At 42.5% G+C, this 18,401-nt stretch overlaps 1 protein-coding gene across 1 annotated transcript in view; it reads right to left on the reverse strand.

Moving 5' to 3' along the window:
- Positions 1-985: 985 nt before the first annotated feature.
- lmo4a (LIM domain only 4a) overlaps positions 986-18,401 on the reverse strand; it is a 30,973-nt gene continuing 13,557 nt past the window's right edge. Inside the window, exons 3-5 of the mRNA XM_078272274.1 lie at positions 7,659-7,755; positions 5,895-6,053; positions 986-3,189 (exon numbers count right to left, since the gene is read on the reverse strand). Of these exons, the coding sequence (XP_078128400.1) occupies positions 3,181-3,189; positions 5,895-6,053; positions 7,659-7,755 (265 nt within the window). The 3' untranslated portion in view covers positions 986-3,180. The remainder of the gene's footprint in view (positions 3,190-5,894; positions 6,054-7,658; positions 7,756-18,401) is intronic.

Below are 18,401 nucleotides of genomic sequence, written 5' to 3' on the forward strand. Positions count from 1 at the left end.
GGTTACATACAGCAATTGGCCACCGCAGCGTGACGTAAGGTTGCGTTTCTCCTAAAGTTGAGTCTGTCTCAACTTTTTGCTGCAGGCCTGCTGCATTTTTTGTGCGTGTCCCCCATGCGGCAAACCCTGCCGCGGCCTTAACGCACTAACCTCATTCAAAATTACCGGAAAGACCTGAATTTTTGCCGGACCGGCTGACGGTCAACGCAGGCAGTACGAACTTAACCCTTGTGTTGACTTCGGGGACGTAGAAATAAGCGCTGAAAATGTGTAGAAGAAAAATGTAACAATTTAAAACGTTGGAAAAAGCAAAAACATTTATAATAATCATTTTTACATGCTGACGCAAAGCAGGTAATGTCTACCATGTTCACCTTTTAAGTTTAGATTGTTAGCATGCTAACGTTGGCCGACATGCTAATTACTGCAGCACTGAACAAAAGAAAGTACAGCTGAGGCTGATTTTGCAGGTATTTGGTCATAAAGTATTAGACAAATAAAAATGTTGATCTGATGATGGTGCCATAGGGGAAAAGTTAAAGGATACCCAAAGCTATTCATCCTGAGGGGAACGTGAAGGTCTGCACAACATTTCATGACAATTCATTCAAAAGTTGACGATGATGACCATTTTCCAAAGCATATATTCCAGACACAAACATTTTTCTTACAGCAAGTTCATGCCGGTATGAAAGGTATGAAAGGTAAATCAACTTCAAATCAAATCAAAAACATATTATTATGAATTCTCATATAAAAGCTGCTTTTCAAATAATGGCCGAGTCTCAAATAATAGTGGCCAGCACAAAAAAACAAATGAAGCACTCGCTAAGAGAGGCTGGGTTAAAATATTGACAGGAATTACTACAATCAGTCCCTCCAGGATTTCGCGGCCTTTTTTGTAAAAAATTGCGATAAAAGTTGCGATGTCTTTTGCATTTTTCTTGCGATGAAATTGCAGGAGACAGTGAAAATTGCATTTTGGGTATACTTCTTTTAAAAATAAAAGGACACTTTGTCCAAGGAGAATAAAACTACTCTGGGCTGAGTGGTCCTATAGTAACCTTACCAAAAAGGCTGAGGATGCTGCAAATGCTGGTATAATATGAAAATGGCTGGTGGATTTAAAACACAAAATAATAATTTATTGAATAAATCAAATTTGAACGTATCTGTCAGTGGCTGGTTGATCTTTACATTGTAAAAAAAATGATTTCCCATCCTGGTCTGGGACACGCATTCATACGGTTTGATAAAGTAGTCTACTTTTTATTGCACTATAATGAGCGTAGCTGTCCTCAGTTTAGGTCATCGTGTAATTACCGTCTCAGCTCCGGTTTTTCCTGCATCCACCGTATGTGTGCGTGTGTGAATAACATTGTGCGTGTGATTTAGGGAGAAATGAGCAGCAGCCCCGCCCGCTGCAGAGAGCCGACAGGATTGAAATAGCAGTCAGCTTTTAGCGTCTTTATAGTAAAACATCGTTACGGCGTACATTGGTGTTAAAATGTGTACAGATTGGCAGGACGGTCTGAATTGTTTTGCACGGTCTATCGCTGTACGTTTTGTTGGTAAATGTGAGATGTTCCGAGTCACACGCGTCTCGTCTTCGTATCAGAAACAAGGAAATGAATTTGGTGACGTACGGGTGTTACGTCAACCTGTTCTCACTCCCGCTTGGTCAGTGGCTGTCAGAGTCACATACGGACGCAAAAGTCTGGCACGTGGGACTGCTGTGATTGGTTGAAGTCGGGGGGGAACTCCGGTTACTGGTCAAATTTGGTTGAATTAGCTTGAACTGTTGCGATCGCGACGTCGCAAATTTCCTGGAGGGACAGTACAATGACTCAATAAATCAATGTATTTGTCAAAATGCATTACAGTGAAATGTTATCCCATCAGCTCCTTCAACTTTTGCATGAGTTACCATAAAGCGGAATGTGTCCGTCAGATCGGCACACAGAAAAAGAGTCACCCGGTTGAACGGCACCGGCACATCAGGATTCAGCCAAGTCCCGGCGAAAGGACACCAGCAATCCGGCAATCCCGCAGGGAGATGGTCTTCCTTGTCCATGCAATTGAGATCGTAGCCATAGGTCGTAGCTGATAGCCATCTCCACCTTCTCCTCTGTGTTTACTCCGGCCAGGCCAGCAGAGTCAGCAGGAGAATGGTGAGTGGACTTCCCGATCCTGATGAGCAACTCACAGTCGTAAGATGGCCGCAGAGATGGTCCTGCTAGCTTAAGCTCATCTTCTCCGTCTTTCCTCGGTGTTGAAAACAAGTTCTCTAGCTAGCCCAGGTTAGCAGAGTCGGCAGGAGGTTAGCAGAGTCAGCAGGAGACAGGTGAGTTCATTTCCTGATCCTAATAAGTGACTCATAGCCACATGCCATCACCCCAAATGAAGCACAACTAATACCGTTTCTCTTTGTCAACAGACGCAGTGTCTTCTTTCTTTTTTACATTTACATTTCAGCGGACATTTAAAATAAAAAGCCTTTGTCTAATAAAGGCATAGTTCTCTCTCATTAAGGTAAATAAAGGCCCTGGCCACTATTTGAGAATCAATGGTGTATACAATTTGTAGTTAATGGGCTAGAACAGTTTTGTACAAAGGATCCAGTAGCTGACATCACCACCATAGATCCATCCATTTTTTTCTCAGACCAAAAAAAATATATATATTTCACCTCCTGCAGGAATTAAATTGCTTTCAGTGTTTCCTCTGTATTCAATGCAAACTGTAACTGGCTAGTTGGGTAAAGGTAGTGGATGATGGAATCACACTAATGAGATAATTCCATGGCAGTCTTCCATTTTTTTCCCTTTTCGCCATGCCAGTTCCTACCAATAATATTGCCACAGTTCACAACAGACAACAGTCTACTGTATAAATACAATTCCAACCATCCTCAGCATCCTCATCCCTCCATCAGAGTACTGTACATGCCCAGATTTCTATCCTCACAGTCTACAAAGAGAAGCCAGTTTCTGTTGGGATGTTGAAATTGAAATGAGTACTGTAGCAGTATTGACTGTATCCAGACTGTGAAGTGACAGTCCATCAGACTGGAGGGTGGTCAACCAATGGTGGGATTTACAGGTAGAGGAGGAGGGTGAAGGAGAGACAGAGGAGTAAGGAGGGGGAGAAGGCACACGTTTGGTTTTTTCATCCTCTTCCTCAGCAGACCTGTAAACAGTGGAAAGAAGAGGTTGTAAATGTTACAGTAACATCTGTGCTTTTCTCACCATACACATGGTCATTTTCAACTTGTTCATAAAACGGTTGTATGCCTCAACCAACCAGTCAAGTTGCAGTTTATGTCCATGTCTGTCCAGACTCATATAATATATGTAGTGAAGACTTTGAAAGAGTTTAATGAAAAGGTATTTAGCATATTATTTGGCGAAACATGGATGCTTTACACACATCTTTAGCCCGGCAGCACAGAAGATCTATACAATCCCCACAGTGTCAAGGTGGGCACCCAAGATTAGTGACATCAATTTAGTATGCAAACAAATGTCTCCCCTTCTGTTCCTGAGTTATGGAGTTGGTATAGAGTTAATGGCTAGAAAAGCATTTTTGCAAAACATTATGCTGTCACAGTGAAGTTGACCTTTGGGGTATAAATGTCATAGATGTCATCACTTCTTTTTATCCTATTAGACATCTGTGTGAAATGAGTGGATTCATTCTTTACTTATGGCCAAAAATCTGTTATGTGAGGTCGCAGAAACCTTGACATTTGACCACCAAATTGTAGTCCTCATCCTTGACTCGAAATGGACATTTGTGCTAAAACGTCCCAAAAGTTCCCTCCAGGCTTTCCTGAGATATCATGTTCACGAGAATGGGAGGGATGTGAGGTCACAGTGACGTCGACCTTTGACCACCAAAATCTATTCAGTTCCTCCTTGAGTCCTTGAGGAAAATCTCCTGAGGCGTTCCTGAGACATCACTCTTATGATATCAGTCTAGTGTCTTTAGAGAAGTGGGCGGGGTTAGCTGATGGACAGGGTCAGACTAACATGTCACATAAGGGGGTGTGGGGTTGTTGATCTGATTTAACCCAGCCATTAAAAATTCATTCAGGGGATTGATTCAGGAAAGAGAGGTGGACAGCCTACACATGCTGGAGACAAAGATTTTGAAAAGATTGTTTGACTGAAGAGACGTTTTCTTGTTTCCCACAACACGACTTTGTGAATACACCTTTTAAAACCTGAACTACAACGCCGAGTCCCAACACCGACGAAGGATGCTGGAAAGCAGACCCGAAGCACAGAGTCACAGAAGCAAGCAGGCCCGGCTCTGGAGCGCGAATTGAAACAATGGCTGGGTGAGTCAGTTTAACACAGCACAACTCCTCTTAAGCAGGAAAGTATACACTCCAGGCCAGTTTCGATCTCATTCTCACGTTAAATGCATCACGCAGGTAGAAGAGACAACTAGATAATTACTCAACCAGCTATTAATCTCTATGTGCCTCATTCATGATATTTGCACAGCAGTAGTGAATGGAAATGCACATTAAATGGGAAATTCATAATTTTTCAACCTTGTGTTTAAGTGACTAATGTGAACAAAATCTTTGAAATTGCTCTAGTATTGAGCTAAAAACGCTGTAACCTGCAGCCTCGAACCAAGCTGCAATGTAACCCAATAGGGCAAATGCTCACTGCCAATGTACATCCACTAAAAGTGCTTGTTTATGCCACTGACATGCTCAGATTGTTCTAAGTGTCTGACAACATTATGGGAAAATGTGCTTTGGTTTGGGATTTCTTCTCCTCTTTGGCTGGCAGTAGTCATCACTGGTCAAAATCAGGTCTGCAAGGCGTAGAGTATAGACCGGAGTTTTAGGATCCATTTGTAGCTGTAGCACAACTAGCCTCAACTTCTGCCTGCCTGTATCCAAAGGTAATGTAAATTAAAGCTACGCAAAGTGTAGCTCAACATTTTGTATGTAGTGTGCTATACTGAGAATTCCACCATTTCGAGTGGTCAAGAAAAATATTACATCCTATATTTTGGGGATGTTAATCCTAAAATATTAACTGATGTAAGTAATTATTATGACTTAATTTACTTTCCTAATATACTCCTATACTCCTTTGTTAATGAAAGTGTTTCTGCTTTGTAATATTTCCAGTCGCACTTTATTTTACGGTACACTATTAAGTTGTAATAAGCCATAATTTGTATCAAATTAGACCAAACTAGAAATAATGTGGTCTTTATTTTTAAGCCAACACAGTATTCCCGTAGTTAGACACCATATAACACTAATTGTGTATAGGGAGTTCCTATTTTGTTTATAATTGGAGTATGGAATATGTATCTAAGTGTAGTATATTTTGGGTCTAATACCAGAGTTGTATGCGGTTTCTCATCAGAGCATAATTTAGGTATGTGATGTTTAACTGTTTTCATTACTGTCTAATGAGAACCACATTATTTTAAGTTTTGGTCTAATTTTATACAAAGTACAGCTTATTACTTCTTATTTATGTACTGTAAATGTACTGTATTTCTTTTTTGTGTCTAGTGTGTCTAATGTTAAACAGTGCATTCGACATTTCTTTTGTTATGCTTAATTTTTTTTCGTTTTTTTCTCTTGAAGAGCTGTAAACAGACAAGTCAAATCAATCATCAGTTTATCCATTACTGCTCTTGGATCCCTGTGCACACCATGAGTTCCATGAGCCAATGGAACCATTCTCATCAAAGTTATGTTCACCTCATTTCCACCATTATGTGTGAATAAAGAAAACAACTATAGCCTAATTTGCTGAGGTGCAACACTATGCTCTGTTGCCAAAGGTACTTTTTTAATGATCCTTATAAAATGTAGATGGATAAATGCTTATTAGCATCACATGGCCTCTCACCTTCTGGTCAGACATCATGCTGCTGGCCTGCAGTGGAGTTGGATGTCCACTGAGCAGACCCCCTCCCGGCCGGTCATGTTCACAGAAGATAGTCCCATTGATGTAGTGAAAGCGATCCCCGGGGACTAGGCGGTTTCTACAGGTCGCACAGGTAAAACACTAGGAAGAAAAATAGAGCAAATGTCACGTGTAATTCTATTTTATCAAGTTATTAACAAGTAGGGGTGTTGAAATTAATCATGGCATCGATGCATCGCGATGCGGACCTCGACGATTCTGCATCGATACAGTGACAGACCATCATTGATTATTGCCTACTGATGTTGCTTGTTGATTTTCCTATTTTTGTTTTTGCCTTTTGTCTGTTGTCTGCTGTGTTCCGACTCATATATATTCTACTGCTTGAATTTGTTGATTAAAACCATGTGTAGCCATATATAATAATATTGAGGAGGTGATGCATTGTGATGCATAATGATATCGGATCGATTCTGTCATGGTTGTGGTTGTAGTTTTTTCCTGCTTTATTGTGTCTAATGTTTCCCTGTTTCCTGGTTTACTGTCTCATGCGTTCTCTTATCTGTGTTTTGCCGTGTATTTTTCATGCTTAGTTTCCCGTTTTATTTTGTTGTCTCTCTGTTTCTCCTCTGTATTGTCTTGTTTTACTTCCTGCCTTGTGTGTTTTCCCGCCTTTGTGATTGTCTGCCCCGCCCTGATGTGTTCCACCTGTTATTCAGCCCTCATGTCACCTGTCACTCATTTTACCCTTGTTACCTTGTGTATTTAGTCTGTTCTGTCTTTAGGCGCTGACACAGCAAACCCGATTATTGGCCGTCGGACAGTTTGGCGAGGTCGGCGACTCAAGTCTGTTTGGTGTGTTCCTTCATTTGTTGAATCGGCCAGTGGGCAGTCGGACTCAATGACCAATTACCGGAAATGTGACGAATGCCTCTCAAAATCGGACAAAAATCTTTGACTTTGTCTTTGTCGATCTGAAATGAAGACAGATTCAGCAACTGCACGGCCTATTTCTCTCTTAAAATGTTTTCAAAAACACGTTTCGGTGAACTATTTTTGTAAAATACGAGATCGTATTCTGAACGAGCCGCCATTATGGTCGTTTTGAAATTCGGGAGATGCCAGACAGACACGTGGCTCGTTCGTCCAATCAGCTGCCGGTTTTCATTTTTTGGGCGACAATACAGATTAGCGCCGCCTGCTGTTATGGAGACGTATTACGTCTTGCGCACGCGCAGAACGTACGCTCAAGTTGGCGTCGCTTCGGTGTGTTCCGAGGCACTTTTTGGACCTCGGGGAGACTGATCAGTCACACTGCCTTTTCTGCCGACGGTCGGCCGTCGGGTTGGTGCGTCAGAGCCTTTTGTCTCTTGTCGGTTCATTGTCTTCCCTCGCTGTCATGCCCTGCGTTGGTTCTTCCTGGTTGTTTTTCCCCTTTCATGTCTTCTGGGTTTTTCCTAGTGGTTTTAGTTTTTTGGATTTTGGTTATCTTCTTTGTGCCTGCCTGCCTGACTTCCTCAGGACGGTTTGAGTTAAGCCATTTGTTTAATAAATCCTCTACTCTGCATTTTTGGGTTCCCAGCCTCGCTTTCCTGACAGATTTGAATCGTTGACAGGATAATCGCAATCAAATCGTGAGACCAGTGAAGATTCATACCCCTATTAACTAGATGACTTAATTGATAACAGCATGAAGATCATGGTAATGCGAATGTTGGAGTAACATAACTGCATGGTCACACTTACCTTAAGGTGGTAAACGTTGCCTTGTGCTCGCATCACCATCTCACTTGCAGGTATAGACTGTCCACAAGCATTGCAGGCTCCACTGTGTCCAAACAGCCTGCACATGAAACCATAGCACAATTCTGTCACTTCAACTATTTTAACACCATTGCCTCAACAGCTACATCAGCGCTTTGCTGCAAAACAGCTGCTAATCCCCAAACTGCAAAGGAAGCAGTGTAGAAGGAAAAAGTTGTAATCATTGGAATCATATGTAAGTGACATGAAGTCAAACAGACCATCTGCGGGTTGTTGTAAACCACAAACCTTTTACATCCATCCTTTAAGCCTAGAGAGAGTGAAAGCTACCTAGCTGAATTTCGGGAGCAGGTCCACACCTCAACCGCGCCTCTCCCGACATTCCTATAAATTCCCACTGGGCAATATATCGATATTGTATCGACATCGATATATGAGGCTAGATACCGTCTTAAATTTTGGATGTCGTAATTTCGTTATATGACTCAAGTGTTTTTTTTCTGGTTTTAAAGGCTGCGTTAAGCTTAATTTATGGTAGCCGCGGAGGTGCGCGCAGCATTAAATAACTTCACCGCGGCTGTCGTTTCCAGCGCGAAGGCTCCACAAGCTGTCACGGCGCGCGGCCATGCACCAAGGTTCTAATTGTTAATGAAAACGAACGAAATAACGAAAACTAGGTGGGGAAAAAAATTACCGTTAACTGAAATAAAAATAAAAACGAGGCAATGTTTGTCAATGTCTTTCATAGAGCAAATAACGTAATGTCTTTCAGAGTTGACATTTCCAACCATAGACCTGTTTTACACAGTCTATGCCATAGTTTCCGACTGGGAACCCAGAAATTCCGACATTCCATGTCAAATTGAACACAACATAGTCCATGCCTCTTGCCTGGCATCATGGCGGTACCGAAAGTCAGAAGAAAGTGGTAGAGACCTATGTGATTATGACTGTGTCAGATAAAAGCAAGTGCCTTGCAATGGAAGGTGGTACAATATGTGGACAATTTATTAAAGGGGAAAATCCTTCCCGCCCCCCCAAGGGGGTCTTTCATGCTATGGTGCTACGGCGGATTCCCTACCGAAGCTTCCCTGCAACGCAGTCAGCAAATGGAAAACTACAAGTGACTTCACGCCAATCATCTTTCACTAATAAATTGTTCAAACATATCTGGTTGATGGTGTGGTCCTTGCTAGTGAGTATTTCATTATAATCAATTGTAGATTTTAAGTGCAGTATCACTTTACTGTTGGCCAGTAGCCCACTCTTTTTTTCACTCTATAAAATGACTAGCTAACAGCTAACCAAGCTGCGTTTTCTACAAACCTCTGTGAGCTTGATGACACAAACTTTTGGCTACGTGGGATTAACTGAGCTGGCATTGTCCCTAATTGGCTAAGAGGACATAATAAAAAGGCCATCTGAGGGTTTACCAACATCCACTTATAAAACTTCTCAGAATGTGTTGGAGCTTCATGTGGTGTAGACCAGAGGCGTCGTTAGGCCTGGGCGTACCCGGCTACAGCCCCGAATGTTTTATGAATAGCCCCGGATCTCTCTCTCTCTCTCTCTCTCTCTCTCTCTCTCTCTCTCTCTGTCTCTCGTATTTTTTTTTTATTTTTTTTACAAAAACAAGTATAATAAAAAAGGCCCCAGAATGGCACATGCAAATTAAGAAAACAAGTATTTTCCAAGGCGCTTGCAGTTCTTACGTTTGTTTTTATAGAACTCATGGTGGACTGTAACTTTGCCAGTTTATTTTTTCCGAGGCGAATGGAACGGGCAGCTACGCGAGGGGTCCGACCATCATGCTGTATTTGTTAGCTATCACCTAGCAACTGTCTGAGGAAAGCTGTGAAAGGTGTAATTTTCAGAGGAATCCTAGCCAAATCAGTCTAATACATTGATGCCATCAACACAAAAGCGCAATACTAATGATTTGGTTTGAAGTTCCTTTGACGTGACGTTTCCAGTCTATGGTTCGGACTCAAAACACACGGAGATCTGAAGCAGACCCATGCGTCGCTTAGTGTCCACTCTCGCTGTAAAAATAAAGTTGAGCAGCGCTCCTTCAATGTTGGACGTGTCGCGTTTGTGCTCTCCGTGAACTTCTGCCGTAGTTTCGGTTTTCCATCTCCGATGTAGAGCAGCGTACATCCACTTCCCTAAACTTTCTCTCATTCAGAGACCAGAGACCCAAACGGGGCTCTGAGTCTGTCAGAAGGTCTGAGATCTACCGTATCAGCAGAGCAATCACGTAATGCACAGCAGGCTATGGTGCAGGTGGATTATTTTCTGAAATATTGTGACTTATTCCTGTATTTTTCTCCAAATATCACGACTCCTCCAAATCTCAGAGAACACAGATATATTTTGAATGTGCACAAAGTTTTGACCATGAGCAGAAATCTTGCTCAAACACATCAGAAATATTATAGTCCAGGGATTTATTAATTAATTAAAATTAATTCATGTATCCTTGAGGTGAATAATTGTCACGTGCACATTTAAGGAGGTTACTTCCCCAACGAAAGACGCAAAAGAGGAGGGAGGGGTAATGTGTGCTGACTCAGATATAATTAGAAAAGTCGATCTACAGGAGAATAAATAGATGAAAGCAGAATGCCTGAGAGCCTTACTGCAATATATTCCATTATGTTTTTATATTTGGACTGTAATCTATGTTTCCCTTTACATACAGATATTTTCAGCATAAATTGATGCAGAAAAGGTAGAAATAGGTGCATAGAAATTCACCAGAATGCAAGAAATGAAGTGTTTAATGCTCAAAATGTTATGGGGGAGGACCCCCAGACTCCCCGCATCATAAGTTGCCATACAGCGTTGATAAAGCAGCCTAATGGACATGAAGTTAAGCCCCAATGACATATTTCCCAAGATGAATGGTATCCCGCAGGCCCTCACCTACATGACAAACTAGACAGTGATATCACTCTTCTCAAATGTCAATCTGATCGACCCTGGCGTCAGAGCGTCAGTGGTGGCATACAGACTACCTACGTTCCCTGAAACAGAACTGACTAAATTGGATTTCAGTGCAGACATCACAGGTAAGCCATTTACATTCTTTGTCCCTGCTGTGTTGCCCGTTTTAATTTATTGTGCATACTAAATTTTTTTCTTTCCGCGACCCTGTATGGGCAGTGCGTATGTGCTCCTGCGGCGGTGTGACTGCCGCCATCGTTCTTTTTCAGAATTCTTTCTTACTGAATTATAAACTGCTGTGCAGTGTGTTTGGCATCTGATTAGCCCTCCAACCCATGGATCCATTACTCAAACTGGCTTCCCTGGATATTCCATCGTCTCACTGGTACAACACACCAACACGGGCCTTTGTGCTAATTTAACGCAGTGATGTTTTTAGGCTTAATGAAGAACATGTTACAACATGCGCTCTCTGCGTTCAAATACACGCGAGTGAAAAACAGAGCTCGTAACATAAAGCCGCTTCATATTCAGCCTTCAGCAACAAAAAAAAAAACCCTTGTTGGGTTGAACGCGGCGAGGCTGCTTTGTTATACTGAGTGTTCATCATACTCATCAAGCTCATCATACTTAATGGCTGCGGGATTTGTCTGTTACCTTCACTGCTGTATGCCATGGTCCATGTGTTGCCATAGCAACCACAGCCATGTGGATTTGTTGTTGTGTGGCACCTTGAGATACTGTGCATTATTTAGAGTGCCTTCTAGATTTCATTTGCATCCAGCAGAAATAAACCAAATAAGCTTTGGTGATGTTAAACTCTTCATCACATATTAAGTATCTACAGTATATGCATATTGTAAAAAACAGACAATTCGAGATGAAAATTCCTGCAGCTTTAAATACCAGCTCTGAACATAAGAGCACATATAAATATATAAATCGAGAACCTCTGTGTGTGTGTGTGTGTGTGTCTTTCAAACGATCCCTCATGCGCAAAAGATGTCACACCCTTAGCGTCATGTAGGGGGCCAGTACATTTGCCATTTGCCTTGGGATGAGTGGCTCTCGAGAACGCCTGCCGGGGGTGCCACCCGACAACGCTGCAAGCAGCAATACTGGGAACCAACCGTTTTCTAACTGTATTTCCTGTCACATTTTGTTTGTGAGAATTTACAAATCAATAAAGTTGTGGGAAAGAAAATACCGGAAACCAAGCAATCAGTTCAGAACAGGCACGCGCTCCAAACGGCCACTGCACTACTAACAACAGAGGAAACAGAGGAAGTCACATCTGTGTTCTTTGGTCGTAGCAGCGCACAGCAGCAGCCAGTCATTATCTAGTCTATATCGATGACGTTTCATTTACGGGATTGCTCCGGTGTCGCAGGAGGTTACATCGGATGTCCCTAATTTTCGGCCGGATGTCCGTCACCTTCCTCTTTGTCTGTGTTGGCGTTCTAAACTCCGGTGGATTTGTGAGGACTATGGTTAACTGCTCCTCAGATCTCTGCAGGGTAAATCCAGACAGCTAGCTAGACTATCTGTCCAATCTGAGTTTTCTGTTGCACGACTAAAACTACTTTTGAACGTACAAGTTCCACCAAAACAAGTTCCTTCCCGAGGCTATTTTGCAGAGGTGCTGTTACTCCGTCCGGCGCCGAAGACGATTGTGATTGGTTGAAGAAATGCCAGTAATCCAGAGCAAGTTCTTCTCCCATCCCGTAATGCTGTGTGGACTAGCCAGACGCTCCTCCGCAGCGCTGTGGAGGAAGGTCTGGCAATGCGAGACTAGTCCTCATCTATCAGAGGCTGGAAGCATGTCTCCCTCTGAACTGCAGTAGGTTGAAGTTTTACTGGGCAGCCTCTGTCATCATTACATCCTCTTTTGAAACTGATGCCTTGTGACACTTACTTGACCAGTGTGGGTGTTCTGTGTCTCTCTTTCAATGACTGCACAGAGTAATGAATTTTTTTTATCTTAATCCAAACAGTCATTTAATGAGCACTCCTGAGAGGATTCATGTTCTCCTTAATTATCCCACTACACACTCACACTCACACACACACACACACACACACACACACACACGGCTCAGTTACATCTCATCCTGCTTCGCTGCCATGACGGGCAAGAATCTAAGTACCTGACCTGGACCAGGCCTTAGGTCGGCACTTTCTAGTCCTTCTCAGCTCAGGGTTGGGTGGTCCTACCAGCTTTACGGGTCTCGTGCAACATTTAATTGATTGGACCTGACAGCTCCGCAGGGCCAGCGATCAGTCTGATAAAATGAGCAGCACGTGCTGCATCCTTAGTTAACCAAACAAAATGCAAATGTGTAATGTGTATTCATCATGTCAGAGACTTTGAGAGCGCTGCATTTTGCCAGGAGGCAGCCGTGCAGGCTACCGAGGTTTCTTTTTATTATTACAATTAGCAGGTCCAGCTTTCACTATAAGCCTTCTTATACACGTTTATGAGCTTTTTATTTGTATCGCTGCCACAGAACTAAACAAATGAATGCCAAATGTCCTGAGTACTGAGTAACAGTACAGAAGTAGAAATTGCTACTCCAAATAAACAAACAAATAATTTATAGTCAATCTACGGGTAAACTTAGAAAGCAATTCATACTATCTAGAAATGCATACTACTCTTCTATGCAAATATTGCTTTTAATATGCTATTCAGCAATTAAAACAGCTTATTCATAAGAGAATCTACTTATCCAGAGGCGTAGTGGCAATCGGGAGAGTTGGGACTATTCCCGGTGGGCCAGTAGTGTTTCGAGGCCGCAAGGGCCGGTCTAATAATAGTTATACATTGCAAGTTCTTAGCAACACCATCCGCTGCCCGGCCGCTGCCCGCTGGTCAAACTGTGCAGCCTCTGCTCAACCCGTACGGCGGGCCGCAGCAGCCTCTTATTTCAATTCAAACACAGGCTAATCAGAAAGCACTAACGGTCACAACCATGTCTAGGATTATCAGAAATATAGGGGGGTCAGTGAGCGGCCCCTCCCCAAATGGCATAGCCCTGGTCGGCCTATGACGTAAAGCCATCGAACACCTCTTTTTGTCTTCGTCACGTTTGGAAGTCTATCGGTAACGTTAACAGACAGTGTGTGAGTCTAATGATGGAAAGCCAAAAAAGAAAAGGGAAAAGGTGGCGCTGAGATGGTCAGACTCATAAGGAAAAAAAAGGGATCGTGTTGCTGTGCTGTGTGTTGTTCATTCACCCCCCGAGGGCCGCTGGTCTACGAAATTTACCGGTAGATTTTTTGGTCCCACTCCACCGCTGTACTCATCCAACTCAAGATGAAGTCTAGTAGTGACATTTGAGGAAGATGTGCGCAATCTTGAAACAGCCTCTTTGTCAGTTATTTAAAATTCATGCTCTTCTCTTAATTACGGTTCCAATTTAGCAACTGCAAACTGGCCTTGTTTAAGTGGGTTGACAAGCAAATTCAGCACAGCAGGCTATTGCCAAAGCATGCAATGACCTGCTGTGGCTGTTCTGCCTCTGTTTGACCAGTAGAAAGGCCCTCAGTTGTAGGTTATAACAATAAAACTGCTAATGGTGGCAGGAGCACTGTGTTGTGTTCCTGGTGCTCTCTGAAAACAGTAGTATTCATGGTTATAACTGTCCCGATCAGCTTTTTTGACACCTGATCTGATCTTTAAAAAATGTAATATCTGCCGATACCGAGTCCCACACCGTTTTTTGTTCACAAACTTAAATAAGTAAACAAAGCAACTAAAATATGTCTTAAGCATAATACATTTAACTTGCTGCAGCAAATGAGTCTTTTCTCTCAACACCAAAACAGTTCGTTTTAGGATCCCAGCAAACCCCCAACCGAAGAATCTCTCAAGTTCCCTGCTGGACAACGAAAACTACATTTAGTGATGCATCTTGCGCTTAAAAGTCAATTGGAGTAATGCGTTTCTGTAAAAAACGGGTGACTAAAAAAGACGGACTTTTTTACTTGTTGCCAAGGGCTGGTAAGCTACGGGACATTATGTGGACAGACTCTGGTGAGAGGCCGCGCCCATCTTGGTTTGAAAGTGCCGGCATCCAGGCAGTCTGGCGGTGCGTTTGTGGCGCTGGGCGTGTGTGATTAAAGGCAGCGATTACTACAAGCTGATGTACGTGATCGGAGTAAGGTAAACAGGGTGAATGCCGAACCCTGATCAGTTATCAAAAAATGCCAAAATCGGGTCCGATACTGTGATCGTGATCGGGACATCCCTAGTTATAACAGTATTAGAAATTGTTGGCAGTATTACTACCATCAGTATGTTTCAGCACAGTATATAGTAAAACCAGTATACCGGCAAATCTCTAGTGTATACTTGCAGAAACAAAACGGTAGCATTGCTTCTTCTGCTTCACGGACAAGAAGGTAAGTACAGTCACAGTTTCTGTAACTATACTGGTCAAAAATTTGCTGTATGTAGGGCTGAAACGATTCCTCGAGTAACTTGATTACCATAAATCCTCGATGCAAAATTCTTTGCCTCGAAGCTTCGTTTAATCAATGTAACTTAAGTTGTACAGCTCACTGTGTTTCCGCACGGATGAGTATTACTAGCGCACAACGGGCTGATGCTTCTGTGGACACAAGACTGATGGCGCAGATTACAAATGAAGGAAGACAGCGAAAATAGTGAGGGTCTAAGAGAAGAGACAGGCGAGAGAAAACGACACAAAGTTTGGGATCATTTAAAGCGTAACTCTCGCCAAAATGCAACCTAGGGTCTTTTTGTGACTGTACCCGAGTCAAACTTTCGTTTAAAAGCATATTTAGGACGGAAGCGTCACTTTTAAGATTTACCGTATTTTCGTTTTTCGGTCAAATGGCCTTTTGAATGGGAGTGCTAGGGGCACTTTTATGCTAGCCTCAAAATAGCTATTTTTAAAACACTAAGAAGGCTCGACACAACATGAGACTTTGCTCCAAGTATCACCAGGGGCTCTACACCTTAACCAAAGCATTGATAACATTGTTTGTGTACCCAGAGTTTACTAAAAAGAGAGGTTTTAACAACTCACCGTAGGTCTTGTTGTTTCCGGCCGCTACCACCTCGGCAGTCAAAAGGAGTCGATATCCGAATGCGAATGAACGGACTCCATATGAGGCTCCTTTTTCAACTACGAGGTCAATATTGTTTTTCAATAACGACAAAACAAGAAATAATCCGTGCATTTATTTGGAACTAAGCTTTAGGAGCTTTCTTTCTTTACTCTCCTCCCTGTTACGTTGCATTCGGAAATCGATTGTTTTTGACTGATAAAATGGCTGCAGCCGGAAACAACAAGTGTTGTTCAAAACCTTTTTTAGTAAACTCTGGGTACACAAACAATGTTATCAATGCTTTGGTTAAGGTGTAGAGCCCCTGGTGATACTTGGAGCAAAGTCTCATGTTGTGTCGAGCCTTCTTAGTGTTTTAAAAATAGCTATTTTGAGGCTAGCATAAAAGTGCCCCTAGCACTCCCATTCAAAAGGCCATTTGACCAAACAACGAAAATACGGTAAATCTTAAAAGTGGCGATTCCGTCCTAAATATGCTTTTAAACGAAAGTTTGACTCGGGTACAGTCACAAAAAGACACTAGGTTGCATTTTGGCGAGAGTTACGCTTTAAAGCTGCAAACATGCTGCTACATCTTCTCTGTAGAAAACATCCAGTCAACTCATCCATTCCACGGAACGAACCCGACACAAGGTAACATAAACGTCTGTTGCTCTCGTCTACCGCGCTGTTTTACACAACTACAGCATGCAACTCTGCAAATAGCGATGTTTTACAAACAGTTTAAAACGAAAGCTGTCGGTTTGTAGTCTGTTTATGAGTGTGCTACCAATCTTTGGAAACTTAGCTGCTGCCGGAGACAAACCAGCCCCTCCCCCCCCTGGAGCGGTCAACCTCATGGCTACTTAATATGCACGTGAATGACATCATCGGACCATGCCGGTGAGGTCTGCATTCTTTATTCTTTCTCCTCACTCAGTATTAGGCTTCTGAAAATGTGGCCCCCGGAGCAGTATCGTTGAATGGACCTGCTGTAAGCTTTGTACCGTCACATTTACCCTCGGGTTAGTGAACAGCTCTTTTGCATATCAAGTGCAAAAAGCCAGAGGCAAGAAGGGAAAGTGGGTGAAAAAGTCCCTTTTTTTTTTTTAAGGGTCTTGGTGGCTTAATGCGGCTGTGCTTAAAAATATTAGCATTGATCCCTGTTATTGTATGCAATTTGGCAATACAAAATGTTACTTTTTCTAAAAAAGTGGTTATGTACAAAAGACAGGTTTCCCTTTTTTTGTAAACAGCAATAGTAAATACAGTATATTTACTATTGCTGTTTACTATAAAGCAAAAGTATTTCTTATCTAATTACTCGATTAATCGATGGAATAATCTGTAGAATACTCGATTACTAATAGAATCGATAGCTGCAGCCATAGCTGTATGTGTATTCAATGCTTGTAAAACACATCAGAAAACCAATCCAGAAAACAACTCTAAAAATATCGGAAATGTGTCTGCTGAAGAACAGACTGGTTGGCACACTGGCCAGACTGGCAGCTGATCATCTCTGGCAGCAATGATGGAACCCATAAGTATCGCAGCCCACATCCAGTAGACATTTGGGACATAACCACTTCTTGAGTTTGCGAAGAATTCCCATGGGGCCCTTCAGAGCCAGATTTTTTGCCATGTAAGACGGCCCTGTACCTTTTTAGATGAATTTTAAGAAGCTCAATCTTGGGGTAGTCACAAACCACAGCAACTCCCAACTTCTAATTTGGAGTAACGCCACCCTAATACCACATGAATATCAACCAAGAGCATTTTGATATGCACCTGAATAAACAGCTGTATTACTGACCCATTTTACTGTGGACCAAATGTGGAACTGGAACTGCAAGAACTGTTGTACAGTGTATCTTTTTGCAAATCTTGGTGTAGTAAGAACAGTAAGAACTTTATTTATTTCATGAGAGAGGCCCAAAAAAGCCACTGTATTTTTACTGGCCTGATATACAAAGTCTGCTGTGTCTCAGCAGGCCTGAGCTGCAGTTTTCAAACATCCAGCCCAGCAGTTGCCCCGGAGATGTGGGCACCCACACAATCCCCATCTGTGTTACACCAATCTGCCTCATAGACACTAGTCTATATCCTTGACGTTCCACTTCTTGGGTTGCTCTCGTTCTGCCGGAAATTCCACCAGGTGTTACTCTATTCGGATGTCTGCTTTCTTTGTGATGTAATTTTAAACTCTGGTGGATTCATGAGGACTATAGTTAACTTCTTCTCAGATCTCTGCAGGGTAAATCCAGACAGCTAGCTAGACTATCTGTCCAATCTGAGTTTTCTGTTGCACGACTAAAACAACCTTTGAACGTACACGTTCCACCAAAACAAGTTCCTTCCTGAGGCTATTTTGCAGAGGCACCGGGGCTCTGCTCGGCGCTAAGCACCGCCCAAGACAATTGTGATTGGTTTAAAGAAATGCCAAATAAACCAGAGCATGCTTTCTCCCATCCCGGAATGTTGTGCGGTCTCGCCAGACCCTCCTCCCCAGTGCTGTGGAGGAAGGTCTGGCAATGCGAGACTATATAGACACTAACTGCCACACTGTCTACAAAGAGCAAAACACAGGCACAAGCTCGCACACATATGTTTACTAGAGCTGCACACATTAGTTTAGTTATTCGTTTTCAACTATTAAATTAATCGGCAACTACTTTATTTTGATTATCGATTAATCGGTTTGAG

Source organism: Sander vitreus, chromosome 16 (assembly GCF_031162955.1).
Source record: "Sander vitreus isolate 19-12246 chromosome 16, sanVit1, whole genome shotgun sequence".
Classification (NCBI taxonomy): Eukaryota; Metazoa; Chordata; class Actinopteri; order Perciformes; family Percidae; genus Sander; species Sander vitreus.